This window comes from Ostrinia furnacalis, unplaced genomic scaffold (genome assembly GCF_004193835.3).
Source record: "Ostrinia furnacalis isolate ACB-3 unplaced genomic scaffold, ASM419383v2 OfSCF0626, whole genome shotgun sequence".
Lineage (NCBI taxonomy): Eukaryota > Metazoa > Arthropoda > Insecta > Lepidoptera > Crambidae > Ostrinia > Ostrinia furnacalis.
In genome coordinates, this window is record NW_021130865.1 from 172,357 (window position 1) to 190,568 (window position 18,212).

Consider the following 18,212-nt stretch of genomic DNA (forward strand, 5'->3'; position numbering starts at 1 on the left):
GCGAGTAAGAAGGAATGATTTGATCATGTGCGTGTTAGAAAAGGACAAGAGATGTGATGCGAAACTGGTCATTTTAAATATGAACTTTAAACTCAAAGGTGTAAGGTTTAGATTTCCTTGTCATGATTCGTGTGATTTCATTAGATAGCAGGCAGATGAAATGAATGATTTTCATTAGTCGCGCGGTTATTAATGTGCTGTGAAACTGTTTTTTGTTGTGCGACATAAATGAAACATACAGGGTGGAAACGATAAGTGATCTCATTCGATTATTTCTAAACTACACAAGATATCGAAAAACTGATTACTGATCCTGAAAGTGCTTCACGAGCTCTTTCAAACGATATCAGTAATAGGTTACAGAATTAACTGGATCTATCCGAAAAGTCAATGTTTTCAGCCTCCATACTAAATGTATGCCACTATGCCAGGCAGGCACACAATATAAGAAGTGTTGTTTTTTTATTTTAAATCATAAACACTTCAAATTAACTCGTAAATTGCATTCTTATTTAAAATTATTAATGGAAAACATTGGTTTTAGGCTTTACTTGCTATAATATTATCAAGACATGAATGCCATGACTGTGGCAGTAGTAAATGTATGGAGCTAGAAACATTGAATTTTCGGATAGATCCAGTTTATTTTATAACTTATTATTGGTACCGTTGGATAGAACTCGTGGAGCACATTCAGAATCAGTAACCAGTTTTTGGATATCTTGAATAGTTTTTAATATTATGTGGTTTTACTAAATGTATGGAGGCTGGAAACATTGAATTTTCAGATAGATCCAATTTATTTTGTAACCTATTATTGGTACCGTTGGATAGAGCTCGTGAAGCACTTTCAGGATCAGTAACCAGTTTTTGGATATCTTGTATGGTTAAGAAATAATCGAGTGAGATCACTTATCGTTTCCACCCTGTATATTGTTACATTTCATATTTTAGCTAATTAGCAATCCTTCATCATAATTCATACTTCATTAAAAGTAGCACATTATATGAAAGAGCTACATTAAAACACTGCGAATAAAAATCATTGCCTGTGAAATTTCGCATGTGAAAAGAAAATCATATGAAAAGAAATCATCATTTCATAGAATGAAAATGAATGAAAAATAGTAATCATTTCCATGCCTACTACGGAGTAATAGGCTAACTAAGGCACAAAATATTAAAAATGAACATGCTACATCCTGTAACAATTTGGAAGTATTGATGTTTGCAATTAATAGAAAAGAAGAACACGTTTTGCTTTGAGAGTAAATTCTTTTAGATATCGCAATGATTCATCTAACACCTAAAATGTATCGTATCAATCGTGTCGTTCATTGATAATATTTAGATACTGGCCAACACTAGTTTCCTCCAAGAACTCTGTGGTGATGTCAGTCCAAAGGGCTTACTTACACCCAGAGCCGTAAAACATTATATAAAAAAAAGTTGTCATACTTCAATTTCCAGTCAAACTTTTTTTGTTGCGATTAAAGACTCTAAACAATTAAGTTCTCGAGATAAATAAATACCCACTCAATAAATACCGGCCAATAATCAAAAGTCTCGTGTATCTCTCTAACTACTTGACATTGGCAGAATCACTGCGTGGCGCCCTGCGCGCTTCAGCGGGACAGTCCATCCCAAAAAAAANTATAAAAAAGTTGTCATACTTCAATTCTTCAATTATGTATTACTTTTCTCTATGCTTCAATTCAGTCAAACTTTTTTTGTTGCGAGAGATTTGTGTTTTGGTGTATTTGATTAAAAATCTCATCTTCCGTTATTGTTCTTTACACTTTTTTTGCACAAAATCTTCAAACTCACAACGTTTCAACGTATTGTTTAACTAGGTACCCTGTTATCAAAAGGAAGGCAAACTAAACAAGGCAATCATGGCTCACTACAAAGGTGCTGCTTCAGAAGCTGGCAGAGCCATGCACCTGATGAAGAAACGGGAGAAAGCGCAACAGGAAATAGAACTGCGCAAGAAGAAAATTGAGGAAGATTTGAAAATAGATAACATTGAAAACAAGTTTGCAACGCACTACGATGCCGTAGAGCAGCAACTAAAGAGTTCCACGATAGGTCTGGTAACTCTCGATGAGATGAAAGCGAAACAGGAGCACATAGTTCGCGAAAGAGAGAAAAAGCTGGCTCAGAAAAAGGCTGAAAAAGAAAAGGAGAGACAGAAGGAAATTGAAGCGAAACAGGCACAAAAAAATAAACAAAAAAGACAGGTAAGTAAACAAGCATTATTATGGAAACATTAATAATGTCTGATGATAATTTAATTGTATTTTCTTTAATCTTTCAGATCCAGGCATTGTCCTTTGATTTAAATGAAGAAGAGGAGGAAGATAGTTTGTCTGATGATGACACAAAAAAACCTGAAACTAGTTGGAAAGAGAAGGAACCAGTAAGATTAATTTTAAAATTTAAATTGATGCCATATTCTAATAAATTGTTGCTTATTACTCCTTCGCTGCTTGGTTCTTGGCACACAAATTTTTGCTTGAAATAGTGTTTGATAATGGTAGTTGTAAGATGCTGACTATCTCATAACCCACTTTATTCACAGGTAATAAAAAAAATTAAGAAAAATCCCGATGTTGATACCTCGTTTTTGCCTGACCGCGAGAGAGAGGAGGCAGACTTGAAGTTACGTGAAGAACTCCGACTGGAATGGGTGATGACACAAGCCAGCCTCAAAGATGAGCCTATCACGGTCACATTCAGCTACTGGGATGGCTCTGGGCACAGAAGGAATGTCACTTTAAAGAAAGGTAATGTCATAACATCTTTTATGGTCTGCAAGTTCAACTATAATGTCACAGCTGTGCAGCACATAAAAATACAGCAAAGGAATAAAATTGTAAGCCTGAAACAGATCAAATTTAAAGCACACCATAGTCCAATAATACTGCAAATTATGGCATAATTTTTGTCAACACTCCCTTCATCTTCATTGTGTCCTACTGCCAACAATACAATTTTAGTTTCTCATATTTTACAGGTAACTCCATCTACCAATTTCTCCAAAGATGTTTGGATACACTGAGGCCTGAGTTCAGTGAACTGAAAACAGTTTCAGCTGACCAACTTATGTATGTTAAAGAAGATCTTATACTGCCTCATCATTATACATTCTATGACTTTATTGTTACCAAGGTATGTTTTTTAAATTAATTTGAAGACAGTCATAGAATAGTAATTATTGTAAACTTTAGTACAGTGTGTTGTTTATGTTACAGGCCAGAGGGAAAAGTGGTCCTCTATTCCAATTTGATGCCACAGATGATGTCAGATTAGTAAATGATGCTACACAGGAGAAACAGGATTCACATGCTGGAAAAGTACTCCTTAGGTATGATTTCACATCATATAATTTATGAGTTTTTATAGTATTTAGTTGGTCATTATAATCAGAAAGGATGTCAAATTAATTTTCAATGCATCTTAAACTAAGACCCATAAAACTATTATTGTGTAACCAAGGTGAATTCTGTACCTAGGCAGTAAAAGATTATTGTATTTAAATTAAAATAATTTATTATTCTTTCCAGGTCATGGTATGAAAGAAATAAACACATTTTTCCTGCCTCCAGATGGGAACCATATGACCCCACTAAAACATACTCAAAGTACACCATTAAAGGAAAGTAATTTTAGCATAATTATGTACAATAAATATAGATTACTTTTATAAAGCAATCTTGTTCACTTTATAGGCCTGTTAGAGCAATAAATAAGTATATTTATGACATATCTGTGTAGTTTTTTCTAAAAAACAATTCTCATTTAATAAAATTACCCTCGGAACCTGAATAAATATCCTCAATCCATAACATTCAAATTTCCAATTCCTTTTAATCTAGTCAAATAACCCAATATTAGTCTAGGAAAACTTTATCTTTCACTCATAACTTAAATAATGGAATAAACTTATGCAATAACATGTTTGATCAATATTTACAATTTAACCTGTCTAATATAAACCCTAAAGTCAACAATTCACTAGTTTTTCTAAATCTTTCCATCTTCTGTCTTCTAGTTGCTCCAAGAACTGCAGCTTGCTATTGCTGATGGTTTCTTCATGCTTCATTGGAGGTGCTTGTCTTTGGAAATGAATGATGGCAGCCAAGAGGTTCCATATTGTGAACTCAGGCCATAGGACATCAGTGAAGTAGAGAACACAGTTAGATATCTGTAAAAGATAAAATGATTGACTTTGAGTAAGCTGACCTAATGGACATTCAAAAACATCTGCAACTATAAAATGTAGAACTTCTGGGGTTTATGTAAGAAATGTTACTGTTAAGGAAACTTGATAAATACCTGCCATATCATAAAGTCTGAGAGTCTCACTTCCCCTGAAGTCCGAACCAGCATCTCGGGTTCCCCAAGCTCTAGTGTGTGGGAAACTAGTTCTTCATCTATGTCATCTGCATGAAGCTCATTGTTTTTCACACCATCTACAATGGCTGAAGCTGCCCTACTAATTTCATCTCGTCCTAAAACATAACTAATTATTAACTACGTTCAAATATACAAGATTAGGCATCATTGTAAATAAATATTTTAAATAATAAAGAGTACTGCATACCTGTGTAAGCATAAGCAATGTTTAGTCGTAACTTGTTGTTGTGTCTTGTTGCTAACATTGCCCGAGACACCATTTTTCTTAAATCTTCTGGTAACATTGATAATCTCCCAGCTATATGCATACGGACACCTAACTCATTTATTTGGTCTCTAAAACAACACAACTACATTAAAATTTACAATCCTATCTTAATAAAATTCAATTTAAATCACAATGGCTTTAAAACTTATTTATCTGGCACTTACATTTCATCAATTAACCTCTGAAATTTATCTCTAGCAAGATCCATGAGTGCACTGACTTCATCTTCACTTCTTTTGAAATTCTCAATGCTGAAAGCATATACTGTCACCTCTGGAATACCAAGATCAAGACACCACTGGAATATATTAAAAAAAACTTTATTTTCAGAAAACAACTTGTTTTGAACCTTGCAGCAAGGTTGTGTTATGAAGTTAAGAGTGATGCAATGTTTGTCAATCCTGCCTTCATTCCAATTCAAACCTACCTTTAAAGTTTCTGAAAGCTTATCAAAGCCTTTAGAATGGCCAGCAGCCGTATTTTCATTGTGTTTTTTGGCGTAACGACGATTTCCATCCATTATAAAAGCTATGTGTTGCGGAACGCGGCCAGTCTTAACAACTTTGATACAGAATAACTGGAAGAACGATACGACGTCTTCTTTCACCCACGACATACTTATTGCAGAAAACTCCCTTCACTTAATTTGAAAAGTAACTTGTTAAACAATCTGTAATTTTAAAAGAATTAAACTAAATAAGTAAATTTTAATAACCTTGCGGTAAATATATGATGTGTTCCTCATTTGACAACAACATTGACAATCACCTGATTTTGACACGTAATGTTATTGTTGCTTTTTTTCTATAAAGCTAGCAAAGGATGTTCACATTATGTAGCAGCTTAACTGGAGGAGAATGCCAGATGGCCTTAAGTTTGCCTTATGGACTGTGTTTTATAAGTAGGTATATAGGTTTTTATAAATAAATTCAGAGAACTATTGATTCCGTTCATTGTTCGCTTTGGAAATCATTTCTAAATATAGGATCAAAACTTTTGTTGCAGTCGTATTGTATTTGTATTAATCCGCCGTATTACATTACGTCTATCATTAAAAACGCGGCGATTCAATGATTAGCCGGATTTTCTTTGTAAAGTTTCAGCGGTTATGGCGCCCCACGTTTAGCCGCTATTTTCTTCGGTCATCATAAACTTTTATGCTCTTACTGCTTCCCGGTCTCCAGCGCGTGTTTTTCCCTACAAAATCAACAAAAACTTAAAACATTCAACGTTTATCGGTATCGGTAATATTGTTGAATGTTGACATGTTTTTGTTGATTGTATAGGGTACACACACTAACGCCCGTATTCACAAACATTACCATGAGGTCTCACCACAGAGGAACTATGCCAAAGAGGGACTACCGATAATAGTGCTGCAAGCTCTAATCCATATATAAATATATATAAATAAATACATAATAATAATAAATAAAATAATAATAATAAATATCTGTGGCTTGACCGGTATCACAATTTAGCCATCTAATAGATCTCCAAAGCCGTGAACAATTAAAATACCTACACGTCGTGTAGCTGTCAATGTCACTCTTGTTGATGTGATTTGGTGGTGGGTGGTGGCGATTCTAGATTTTCTTGCCGGAAAAACGATAATTCTCGATTATTACCGCTATGTTCAAGCTAAAACTTTCTGCGCTAGGTCATCCGACTCCCGATAGCTTTAACTGTGAAGGTAATAATAATTCATATACACCTTTTACTGTAGATGATAAATTGATTGTTTGCTTTCGTTTACAGATGAAAAGGAGTATAGAAGTGTAGTGCTTTGGTTGGAAGATCAAAAAATACGGCATTACAAGATAGAAGAGCGTGAAGGTCTCAGAAACATCGATGCCGATAGTTGGACCGATGCTTATAATTCATATCAAAAAGATTTAGTCAGCCCTGCGTCTGAGGGAACTTTAAATGAACAACTGAATTGGTTGCTTTCTTATGCTGTCCGATTAGAGTATGCTGATAATGGTATATAACAATTTACATAAGCTTGTTAAAATCTATTTTTTTTAAATATATTAAAGATTGTACTTGCCTACATACTGAAACAATAACACTTATGTTAAAATGAAATTATGATACTAATAATGCTTTCATGTTTTCAGTTGAAAAATATAAAGATGCTAAAGTTGAAGAAACAAAAAAGACTGCGCCTAATGTAGTATCTTCAAACCCATTGGATAATCTCGATTGTAAGTTACACAAATCATTTCTTATGTTATATGCATTGTCCTAACATAACCTATCTGCAATTTTGAAATCTCATTTTAGTTTCAAGCCCTGCCTTCAAAGCCGGAGTGGAGAGAGTATCAGCACTGGCTGGGGTTGGTCCACATCCAGACCCAAAAATGAGACTTGCAGCGCTAGCTAAAATACTAAAAACAGCACCTCATCCAGATCCCCTGAAGACTGAAGCAAACATGATTCAACGTCCGTCTGATGTCCTTACCCTCTTATTTGTGCAAGATCTTAGAGATTTGCAAACGAAAATTAATGAGGCCCTAGTGGCTGTGCAAAATGTAACAGCTGATCCTCGCACTGACACTAAACTTGGAAAAGTTGGAAGATAATTTGGTCTAAAGCATGAAATCTGATTAATAGTAATTTTGTTTACAAAATCTCACAATAAATATCTTAAATATTCAAAGATAATTATGTTTTCTTTAATAAGATTGCAGCATAAGTATTTATTTCAGTAACAAAAATGTATATTGCTTTTTGAGTGAACTGAGTAATTTATAAAACATAAATCCTAAATTAAAAATACACAACATATTATTGTTACTGCATTTTATTTATTAACAATCTAACAATGTGATACATTCTTGAGAACATTCAGAGCTTTTAGTCATCTGTTTTCTCCTGGTATGCCTTCAATACAGTATATTTTTTAACAGAATAGGCGAGGGCTTAACGTAAATGCTACATTTATTATACAGACTTCAACATCACAATTTATTTTCTAGTACTTTGCAATGGCAACTACTATATCAGACCATGCAAAGTTAAATGCCTTAAATATGTTAAAATTGTACATTAGTTCATGCCGCCTCCTTTTTCCAACATCTGTGCAAAACGATTTGTAATAAGAAGCGAGACGTCGATGAATCTCTCCACGCAGTTTGTAATGCAGGTTTCAGTGCGGGAGTCTAGTTTCGCGCCAGGCTTATCCACACATTTATCCCAACAAAAATCGTTGAATTCATGGATCTGAAAAGAAGCATTACACATTTTTATGAATATTACAGCAATCCTGATGTAATTCCATGTTAACATGAAGCAACCAAGAATAAAATTTTACCTGAGCATGAAATTGGGCTTTTTGTTTTTCTGCTAAAAGAAAATCTTGAAGTTCATTATCTACTCCTTTTGTAGCAGAAAAGTCCGACAAATCGCTCATATTGGAGTTTCTAATAAAACTTTTCAAATTTACGAAATTTTGAAATCCAAGAAAGATTTTAGGTTAAGTCNTGTATGGAAGTTTCCGCACCCTGCTAGAATCAGACAGACAAATACAGATTGACAGTTTGTTTTTTAATTTATCAAATTGCTTAGTCGCCCAAGGAATCCATTTAGAAACAAAAATAACAATAACGTTATCTACTTAACCCCTTAAAGCCCGATACGCACTAGTCGAATTTAGCAGCTAAACACGTGTCCGAGCACCAAATATTTAGTCGAGCCAATCCATTTTGTTCTTTTTTGACAGGCGAATAGCACCCCTACCAACAGAATCCGAATCAGGTGGGTGGTTTAGTTCTATGTATTACTTTTCTCTATGGTTTAGTTTTAGTAGAGTTCATCACAGAGATGAGCGAGAGTATGGAGTTCATATATTATAGAACCACAAATTACTTGTAAACTGTACACGACCAAAGTGCGAACGGTTTTTTGGTCATGTAGCGAGTAGTTCATGTAGCGTTTCAAAATGCAAATTACTCTACTAAATTACTTGACTGGTGCTAACAAATGCCTTTACGTATCAAAACTCACGCTTCAAACTTGGGAATATTTCTATCATATTAAAATCAATACCGAGATAATTACAAATATTTTATTTCTCGATTAAACAACCAATAAGTAATTTAGATATTATGTTTATCTATGAAACTCTGCACTTTATTCACAACTGTTTTTTGAACATCCGCAAAAATGTGTTGGCAGGCATCAAGGGATAATCTCGCCACTCTTGATTGATCTAAATTAAATGTTTCAGCACATATTCTGTATTCGTTTGATAACGATGTCGTGAAGACACCTTTGTCATCAGTCTGTAAATAAATTACCATATCTAAGTACCAAATAATTAGTCGAAAAGCCAAATTAAAGTAAGCAGAATAAGTAATAAGGCAAAATACTAACACATATGATTACAGGGACCCCAGCTTCATACAAATCCTTGAAATGGTGGGAATCATAATCAGGAGTTGATTTTGTGTTCACATTGCTAGTCAGGCAGACTTCTGTAATTTAAAATTTGAATATTATTAATAAAATTGGGTTTTATTCCGTATTTACTGAACATCCTGCTTGTAACGTTATACTTACCAACAGGTATTTTACTAGCACATAATGCAGACCAAGTATCATTAGTGCCTCCAAATCTAGGATGTATGCAGGTCCCGTGGCCAATCCTGTCTGGTTTAAATTTAAGCATTTCTATTATTTCCTCTGGGTTACAAACTTCACCACAGTGAAGAGTGATCTGGAATTACAGATATTTTTTTTTATGTGTGTAACATATTTAAACATTTAACTATGTTCAGCCTATGTGTATTTGCTTACTGCATTTACTACAAGCTGTGTGTTACAAATGTGCGTTTAAGTATATTAAATAAATTTACATTTGAAAGATTCAACTTACTTTTAATCCAGCTTCCCTGGCTATAGCAAGAGCTGGTACAAAATCCTGAAACTTCCCAATGGTAGGTTCACCGCTAAGTTCCAAACCCACAACCACATCTGGGTATTTTTTATAGCTTGCTATGGCCAGTTCTGCAATCGCTTCAGCTTCTGCCACTGGATAGCTTCGGTTAATGGATATTATAAAACGCGACAGCATAGATAAATGCAGTGAAGATTTCCTGGAATATTAAAAAAACATAAGGCTTACTATCTCTAAAGTAGGAACTGTGTGTTACTAAATCATGACGGTAGACATTAACTGTGCCAAAGACATAGATATTAAAATAAATAATGGTAACATGTTGATTGTTACAAATATTCATCAACTATTTTATTTACTTACTGCATACAATGCACAATTGTATCAACATATTGTTCTTTGGTCATGTACTGAGTGTTTCTCGGAGTGCTCCTGAGTTCAATGTAACAGCACCCGTCACTGTGGAACTCTTGGAGAGTTAGAGTTGTCGCCATAGCTAAAGCCTCCGGAGTGCTCGTCAAGGAGTGTGCTATGCTAAACACTTGAAAACAGCTGTAACAGATTAAACTTTATTTTATAGAACTTCAATATTCTTCTTCTTCTCCGACTATTGTTTTAGCCATTAATAAAACTTTTTTCTTTTTTTAGACATCTTTCCTTTAACTTTATACCTTAATTTTAGTAAATTCATATTCCATACTCACAAAAGTTTAATACCTACTCGGACAAGTTTCTGCAATCTCCTGCACCAATTTGGAATCCATCAAAAAAGGCATTTGTCTTATCTTCTAATCCAGAGTCAGCGTAATATCTTTTCAAGTGTAACATAGTAGATCGACTTAAAGACCCATTCAAATGAGCGTGTAGCTCCTGGAATAATACTGTTCATTAATTTTAGTTACTTAAGTACACGTTTACTAAATGAGTTATTAATGAAAGAATTAAAAAAGAGTTTTTGTAAACTATTCCATTGGTTATTTTATTAATGAATTCTGTAATTTTACTCACGACTTTTGGGAGGTCATGGCAAAAGTTATTTAGATCCATGTCAGCTGTTATATTATTTAAGTTTGTGTTCGAAAACTAGATAAAAAAATTATTATCTTTTGAAACGTTCACAAGAACCAAAACAAAACAGACAATCGAATCGATGTCAATCTGACAGTTTACCGGAAGTAATCTCTTTTTTTTATAAAATTATTACAGCACTGGAAATAGCATTTAGGCCAAATCGGTAAATTCATAGTGTTGTACTCGAACTCCCGGTGGTATATCGGTAAGCTCAATATTTATATCACTATGAGTTGCTAGTCTACCACTAGAATTATAATATCTTTGTCTCTCTGACAAGACATTTTGATTGTGCTAAAAATGTTTGGAATTTTTGCTATGTTGTGTTTACCTACTGAAGCCATTAGACAGAATATAATAAATAATTTAGATTACAAAGTTTATTAACAGAAAATAACCGTGTCGTGTGTCAAATACTATAATTATTTCATGTGTATTATTTTATTGTATGTGATACAACGATGTACTTAGGCATTTTATTTATTACATTTACTTGCTTTATTCAAACTCTACATACAGAACGAAATATTCCTATTGTGATAACGACTTGGAACTTTACAAATGCCACTATAAAAGGTATGTTTTCCTCATTAGTAATATAAAAATAATCCTGTACTTTTTTTAAATTGAATGTTTTTTATATGATTGCGTTTTTATTTGTTAATCATCTAACTCAAAAACAAAAACGAGGCAGCATGGGAAGTGTTAAAAGAAGGCGGAGTAGCATTGGATGCAATTGAGCAGGGAGCAGCGATCTGCGAAGAGCAACAGTGCGATGGCACAGTTGGCTACGGTGGTAGCCCTGATGAAAATTCCGAGACTACTTTGGATGCCCTTATAATGGACGGGTATTAGAATTTTTAGAACTATTCAATACCTAACTGCTTATTATACCTAGCTAATCGTAATCGTTCAAAATTATTGTAACTGTACAATTAAATATTATTGTATGCCTGACTTGGCCATGAAATTATTTTAATTAAGTCGTAGAGTACATAATTATTATGATTTATTATGTTTTTCTACAGAAAACCAGAAAAAGGTTTTTGTATTGTTTTAGGAGAACAATGAATGTTGGAGCTGTTGGATCTTTGCGGGGTATTAAGAATGCTATATCAGTGGCTCGACATGTTTTAGAACACACAAAGCATTCCTTCCTAGTTGGGGAACTGGCTACTCAATTTGCCGTCCAAATGGGCTTCCATAAAGAAAGTCTGGTTACTCCTGAATCTAAGGCAATGTGGAAAAAATGGTTTAACGAGGACCATTGTCAACCCAATTTTTGGCTGGTAATTATTTTCTTCAATTGTTAAAATGCATGTAAGGATTTCCAATTTACTATTGTATCTATAAGTGATTTGTTAATACAATAGTAAATTGGAACCTATATTTACCTATTTTTTGAGATCCAAAGATTACCTAAGTAGGTATCTCATAAATTCATTTATCTTATCTTAGAATGTCAAACCAGATCCAAGACAGTCATGTGGTCCTTACAGCAAACTTGAAGATAAAAACTTTGAAGTGGATGCTAAAGGTCATATCAATGTAGACAGGTTCAATCATGACACGATTGGCATGGTAGCCATCGATACCAATGGAGATATTGCTGCTGGTACTTCAACAAATGGAGCTAAATTTAAAATACCAGGGTGAGAACTACTTAATGTGTTACATAACTTTTATTTCTTTAAATACTTCAGCCTGGACATTTGAAAATTGTTTTCATTTTGTTTTGCAGGAGGATTGGTGATTCACCTATACCTGGATCCGGCGCTTATGCAGAAAATGCTGTAGGTGGGGCTGCTGCTACAGGTGATGGTGATGTAATGCTTCGGTTTCTGCCTAGGTATTGTTAATAAAAATCAAGAATACTTTAGTGGTTTATTTATGTTTTCCTCATGCAGCTCATATTGGTATCTAAACTTTCAGCTTTTTAGCAGTGGAGGAGATGCGCCATGGGTCTTCACCAGACGTGGCAGCGCGGGTGGCAGTTGAAAGAATATCGGGCTACTATCCAGATTTCATGGGAGCTGTTGTAGCTTTATCAAAAGATGGGAAGCACGGTGCTGCGTGTCATGGTATCACCTCCTTCCCTTACGTTGTTTATGATAAGAGTCAAGAAACTTATACTGTTATCAAAGTAGACTGTTCGTGATATGACAATGAATCATGTAAAATAGTATAAATAATAAATATATGACGTTGTATTATACTGAATTAAGTGTTTTTTAAATCCGTTTTATTGTAACTATTCGCATTCAAATTCACCTGAAGTCTAAACGGTTTCGTACGAAATTTGTGCGATTATGTCTAAGAAACCAAGTTCACCCGACCCATAATAACATATAAATAGGTAGATGTAAGTAGTCAAACCGCATCAAATCAAATAATTTATTTGTCAGAAATAGGTGGTTACAGAATAGTTCTTACTAATTAATGATTAATGGAAAGAATTTTGTGCATACGGAAATGTCTGTCTTATTTTACCAGTGAGACCATAAGTTAGACAATCCCTATCCGACATCATGATGTAAGCGTTATTTAGAAACTACCGATTTTTTAAAGAACAAATTATGAAATTAATTCATTATTTTTTATTATTCATTTCTCATAGAAATGAAACGTCTATACAAAATCATGTTTTTAGTCGATTCATGTAAAACAATATATATATGATATCGATTATTCAATTAATCTAAGCTCAAAATTGACACATCCCTATTTTTCCTGCGTGGAGTTTCGGAGCGGAAATTAGGTCCGCGCACCGGCCATTTTGTGTTTGACCGTCTTCTAGCGCACACTGTTCAACGTAAGTTTTCATTTTAATAATTTTATGAAATAGATTCATAATTTATTCGTCTTTTGTTGATAATTCATAAACTCAAGTGCATTTTGTGAGTGTAGCAATTAAATATTTGTAAAATTACTCGTGTTAGTGTTCTAAACGAATAATAACCTCCAATCATTCCCACGTGTTATTTCAATGATGAAGCCAAAAAAACAATTCATTCGTGGTATCTACCATAGTGTTTACACAGTGATGGCCTAAACGCGTCTGATTTTTGTAATATTCATGAATTGGGATTGGTATTTTGGTAATGGGTCGTAATTTCCATGATATCATTTCAGAATGGCGGACGCTGCTCCTGCCGGTGGACGTGGCGGATTTCGCGGAGGTTTTGGTTCTCGAGGCGGTGATAGAGGCCGCGGGGGCCCACGTGGTCGTGGACGCGGTCGCGGACGCGGCCGTGGTCGCGGCAAGGAAGACCAGAAGGAATGGGTGCCAGTAACAAAGTTGGGCCGTTTGGTTCGCGATGGCAAAATTGACAAGCTCGAGAACATTTACTTGTTCTCCCTTCCCATCAAAGAGTTCGAGATCATCGATTTCTTCCTTGGCCCATCCCTCAACGATGAGGTCTTGAAGATTATGCCAGTACAGAAGCAGACGCGTGCCGGTCAGCGCACGCGCTTCAAGGCGTTCGTGGCCATCGGAGACAACAACGGACACATCGGGCTGGGCGTCAAGTGCAGCAAGGAAGTCGCCACTGCTATTCGCGGAGCTATCATCCTTGCCAAGCTGTCGGTCCTGCCAGTCCGCAGAGGCTACTGGGGTAACAAGATCGGAAAGCCCCATACCGTTCCTTGCAAGGTGGGTTATCATTGATCTTAAATTTCATATTCTAAATAAATGCATGATTCACATATCTTTTATGATGAAAACTGATAACAAATTCATTCGTGGTATCCTCTTGAGGTTCGTCCAATGAAGCTTTTTATGCGTCTGATTCTTATAATTACTTCCATATGTTCAAATATAGTTTCTTCTTCCCTATTAATTTGTTGAAATATGTTTTCAGGTTACCGGCAAGTGCGGTTCAGTCACCGTGAGGCTGATCCCAGCGCCCCGTGGTACCGGCATTGTGTCTGCTCCCGTCCCCAAGAAGCTGCTGCAGATGGCTGGTGTCCAGGACTGCTACACCTCGGCGCGTGGCTCCACCGGCACCCTTGGCAACTTCGCCAAGGCCACCTACGCCGCTATTGCTAAGACCTACGCCTACCTCACCCCTGACTTGTGGCGCGACATTCCTTTGACCAAGTCCCCCTACTCTGAATTCAAGGTCTAGATGGTGGTCATTGAATTTCATGTTATGAAATAATATAACACAATAACATATTTTTTTTGTTTTATTTTAATTATTCCTACAATATTCAACAAGTTCATATTGGTAGAAATCTAAATTATTTTCTGCTAGAGTCAAGCTCGTGTAACTACTATTCTTCTAGTAACTTTATAATATTAGTTACAAAATAAATGATTTTCACTCAATAAATAAATTATTTTGCAGCAGTAGAGTAGGTATACACAATACACATACATAAACCTGCCCATATAACTATACCTAACTTATAAATAGGAAGGAATAGAAAATATAAAATGTGGGGTAAGTAGGGTGATGCTAAAATAATTACAACCCACATGCACACCATGTGTGAGCATGACGTGAGAATTCAAAGTAATAAATAGGACTTACAGACCAGTAATTGTCTGTCTGTTCAACTAGGAGTACAACCTTTTGCACATCAATTGAATTAGACTATTTTTACCTAATTGGGTAAATAGGTACTACTTTTAATTAAAAGTCAAGACTTTATTATGAACTTTTATTAAATTCTTTAACTTCTTTTTCAAACAGATCCATAGTGTGGTCACAAACTTTCTGAAGATCTTTTAGCCCTCGTTTCAGTATTTCTAACGCTGGTGTCTTTCTTGTCTGTATCCTGAAGTGCATTTTGGCTTCAGCTGGGTGTGGCACTGTGTAGCCACAAAATTCTACTTCTTCACTGCAAATAAAAAAGATGAGTTTAAAAAAATAAGTACTAGGTATTTTAAGTTCAATTTAGAACTTGGCTACAACAGGATGAGATGTCGTCAAAATGTTTGAAAAATAAGGCGTACAGGTCAGCATGCAAAGGATTTAATCATTTCTTATGGAGGACATGTTGACTAGATCTTTGAAGTGATTAGTCGAGGTTGCTCTAATACTTCTGAATACAAAGATTGAGGTAATCAATAAATGATTTAATTTCTAGATGCCTTTGTTATCATATATTATATTTCTGTATTTTTGTGTGAGGAATAAATCATTTATTATCAAAAAACAAAAAAAAAAATTAATATACTTACTATCCATTAATAATACATTTTAAAGCATTTCCTAAAGTGTGGCTCTCATTTTGAAAAACGTATGTGCGGCAAGTTAAGCCAGAATCTTCATCACCGGGTAGCTGAAACAAAACAATTTTTGATATAGATTTATTGTACTATGTTTTCCATACTTGAAATATATAGTTTAATTAATACAATATAAATATTTATTAACAAAACTTAATTAAAAATATTATTGACTAACATGAAAATTAAAGTAATATTAGGTACATACTTCTGAGATTTTCATTTTATGCAGTGGTTTCGATGAACACTTTTAATAAATAACGTTTGCTTTTGTAGTGATGAAGTATCTTTTCCAAAAACGTATGTTTCACTAGTATTATTTTTCATAATTTTATCACCACGATTTTTGAGGTTATGTTGATTACCACAGACAATGAATGTTATGACAATTTACTTCTTAAACTTTATTTTTTAAGCACGGGCTTTGGACCAATACCATAAAGCTAAAATTTTCTGGCAACTTTTTGTCGGCTTTTCTTTCAGCTAATGGTGCGGGTACACTATGCGGGAAATTGGCCAAGCCAAGTCAATGTGAACACATACTTAGTAAGAACTCGACAAGTTTCTTCATCCTCACCCCACAGTCGGCAAATGCGTCCAAGTCAACTTGGCGAACTCCGCGCTACCAGACTAACGCCCGTATTCACAAACGATGCTTGCTTATGTGAATTAGAAAACGGAACGCACAGCGCTGAATAGAGCTTTGTGATTGGTTCGTGTGTCACCCTGTGCGTCCACGCGCACTGTGAGACCTCATAGTAATGTTTGTGAATACGGGTATGAGTTACTAATAACATGAAGTATGGAAGAGGAAATTTTATTTTTTGTGTGTTATAAGATTTAGAGAGCAAATTTTAATAATATTACCTTCTCCAGACTACACTGGAAGATAGAAGAGACCGTAGCCGTAGCGTAGTGGAACTCTAAATAAAATTGTTATGTGACAGAGAGGATCGTTCGTTTCAGCCAAATGACGTCCACTGCTGGACAAAGGCCTCCTCCAAGGTTTTTCACAATGCACGGTCCTGCGCTGCCCGCATCCAGGTTCTTCCCGCGACCTTTACTAGATCGTCGGTCCACCTAGTAGGAGGCCTTCCCACGCTACGTCTTCCAGCCCGTGGTCGCCACTCGAGAACTTTTCTGCCCCAACGGCCATCGTCTCTACGAGCTATGTGCCCCGCCCACTGCCACTTGATTTTAGCAATTCTGCGAGCTTCGATGTGATGATTTACTGTATGCAGGTAGCAAGGTAGATGGAGTTTTAAAACCTCGGTTTTTAATGATCCCATGGACACGCCAGTCTTAAAGCAAAGCACTTGACAAAAATGCGGGCCTGGGTATATTAGTATTTAATGTAGGACGTAGGTACATACTTGTGATAATTTTATTGATAAGTACTTAAGTATAAGTAAGATACAAGTTTATTGATAAGTTACTTAAATAGGTACTAATAAAGTAGTTAAGGTTTTACTGCCTACGTGGATCAATGTTATAATATCTAGAAATAAATAAATTGATTTGACTTCTGAAAGGCATAAGTAGATAGGTATTTAAAATATTATTGTTTAACTTGTTTATACATAGGTAGGTTTATATGGAAATGTAGGATTTAAATAAGCTCTTAGATAAACTCAAGTAATCATGAAGACATCTACCACATAATGAAGTGCTTGCTACAAAGTAATTTATCTTTATATCCTTTGTCACCCGCGGCGGTGCCTCGAGAGAATTTCATCATTGTGCTCATGGGTGCCGGCAAAGTGATCTTTCTCAGCATAAATTAAAGTTTGTGGGTTCCCAGACCTTAACGTGAGACGTAGAGTGTCTTCGTGACAATTTATACCTATGCGACGCCGTTACCCTTCCATTTATATCAGCCTCCAAATATGGAGGCAAACCTACCTGCAAACACCGCATATTTACTTAGGCAATATCGAGGTAATGAACAAACCTGTCTGGGTTTGAAAGGAAACGCGTAAGGGATGAGGGTTGGCAATCAAGTCTCAAATTGTCTTGTGCCTATATTTGGAGGCGTGTGGGTGCCCTCGGCTTTGGCTGTCACTGTTTTGGTTAGGGAATTGGGCAAGCTGTTTTGTGTGCCTACCCAACATTTGAGTAGGACCCAACATATCCTCTTAAGTGGCATTAGTTATCGTACCTATAACTTAAAACAAACAGTAGGTTTTGATTTATTCTACCTTATCCTTAAATTATAATGTTTTGATGAAAGTTATGTAGACTGATGTAAGTATCCATATGAAATCTACTTTTGATCTTCGATAGCAAAAAATAAAAAATCATCAACCTCTCACACCAAC

At 35.3% G+C, this 18,212-nt stretch overlaps 8 protein-coding genes across 9 annotated transcripts; 4 read left to right on the forward strand and 4 right to left on the reverse strand.

Annotated features, from left to right (window-relative positions):
* Positions 1–1,724: 1,724 nt before the first annotated feature.
* LOC114366338 (protein FAM50 homolog) lies at positions 1,725–3,768 on the forward strand. The gene is made up of 6 exons (XM_028323196.1): positions 1,725–2,240; positions 2,318–2,419; positions 2,582–2,786; positions 3,017–3,171; positions 3,255–3,367; positions 3,567–3,768. Exons 1-6 carry the CDS (start codon positions 1,896–1,898, stop codon positions 3,664–3,666), a joined length of 1,020 nt encoding a protein of 339 aa, XP_028178997.1. The 5' UTR covers positions 1,725–1,895; the 3' UTR covers positions 3,667–3,768.
* A 146-nt stretch (positions 3,769–3,914) lies between these two features.
* Positions 3,915–5,428, reverse strand: Dhdds (Dehydrodolichyl diphosphate synthase subunit). Its single transcript, XM_028323197.1, has 5 exons — positions 5,115–5,428; positions 4,852–4,985; positions 4,607–4,755; positions 4,339–4,514; positions 3,915–4,207 (listed from the first exon to the last, which is right to left on the reverse strand). Exons 1-5 carry the CDS (start codon positions 5,301–5,303, stop codon positions 4,007–4,009), a joined length of 849 nt encoding a protein of 282 aa, XP_028178998.1. The 5' UTR covers positions 5,304–5,428; the 3' UTR covers positions 3,915–4,006.
* Positions 5,429–6,183: 755 nt separating this feature from the next.
* LOC114366340 (RNA transcription, translation and transport factor protein) lies at positions 6,184–7,349 on the forward strand. The gene is made up of 4 exons (XM_028323198.1): positions 6,184–6,380; positions 6,446–6,670; positions 6,808–6,894; positions 6,974–7,349. Exons 1-4 carry the CDS (start codon positions 6,320–6,322, stop codon positions 7,270–7,272), a joined length of 672 nt encoding a protein of 223 aa, XP_028178999.1. The 5' UTR covers positions 6,184–6,319; the 3' UTR covers positions 7,273–7,349.
* A 128-nt stretch (positions 7,350–7,477) lies between these two features.
* Positions 7,478–8,166, reverse strand: Tim8 (translocase of inner membrane 8). Its single transcript, XM_028323199.1, has 2 exons — positions 8,004–8,166; positions 7,478–7,912 (listed from the first exon to the last, which is right to left on the reverse strand). Exons 1-2 carry the CDS (start codon positions 8,100–8,102, stop codon positions 7,739–7,741), a joined length of 273 nt encoding a protein of 90 aa, XP_028179000.1. The 5' UTR covers positions 8,103–8,166; the 3' UTR covers positions 7,478–7,738.
* A 576-nt stretch (positions 8,167–8,742) lies between these two features.
* Ada (adenosine deaminase-like protein) lies at positions 8,743–10,724 on the reverse strand. Of its 2 annotated transcripts, none has more exons than XM_028323205.1 (7): positions 10,596–10,724; positions 10,309–10,457; positions 9,951–10,139; positions 9,567–9,786; positions 9,251–9,407; positions 9,065–9,165; positions 8,743–8,973 (listed from the first exon to the last, which is right to left on the reverse strand). In XM_028323205.1, exons 1-7 carry the CDS (start codon positions 10,632–10,634, stop codon positions 8,788–8,790), a joined length of 1,041 nt encoding a protein of 346 aa, XP_028179006.1. In that variant the 5' UTR covers positions 10,635–10,724; the 3' UTR covers positions 8,743–8,787. The 2 variants fall into 2 exon arrangements, with proteins under 2 accessions (XP_028179006.1, XP_028179007.1); XM_028323206.1 differs by having other exon boundaries at positions 10,309–10,468; positions 10,596–10,685.
* Positions 10,725–11,036: 312 nt separating this feature from the next.
* LOC114366335 (N(4)-(Beta-N-acetylglucosaminyl)-L-asparaginase) lies at positions 11,037–12,878 on the forward strand. Its single transcript, XM_028323193.1, has 6 exons — positions 11,037–11,234; positions 11,353–11,506; positions 11,719–11,947; positions 12,117–12,310; positions 12,400–12,507; positions 12,591–12,878. Exons 1-6 carry the CDS (start codon positions 11,120–11,122, stop codon positions 12,814–12,816), a joined length of 1,026 nt encoding a protein of 341 aa, XP_028178994.1. The 5' UTR covers positions 11,037–11,119; the 3' UTR covers positions 12,817–12,878.
* Positions 12,879–13,361: 483 nt separating this feature from the next.
* RpS2 (ribosomal protein S2) lies at positions 13,362–14,835 on the forward strand. Its single transcript, XM_028323194.1, has 3 exons — positions 13,362–13,470; positions 13,791–14,310; positions 14,519–14,835. Exons 2-3 carry the CDS (start codon positions 13,792–13,794, stop codon positions 14,783–14,785), a joined length of 786 nt encoding a protein of 261 aa, XP_028178995.1. The 5' UTR covers positions 13,362–13,470; position 13,791; the 3' UTR covers positions 14,786–14,835.
* A 474-nt stretch (positions 14,836–15,309) lies between these two features.
* l(2)37Cg (RNA polymerases I and III subunit AC2 l(2)37Cg) lies at positions 15,310–16,281 on the reverse strand. Its single transcript, XM_028323195.1, has 3 exons — positions 16,103–16,281; positions 15,847–15,947; positions 15,310–15,503 (listed from the first exon to the last, which is right to left on the reverse strand). The coding sequence occupies exons 1-3, from the start codon at positions 16,115–16,117 to the stop codon at positions 15,314–15,316; spliced, it is 306 nt and encodes a 101-aa protein (XP_028178996.1). The 5' UTR covers positions 16,118–16,281; the 3' UTR covers positions 15,310–15,313.
* Between the last annotated feature and the right edge of the window lie 1,931 nt (positions 16,282–18,212).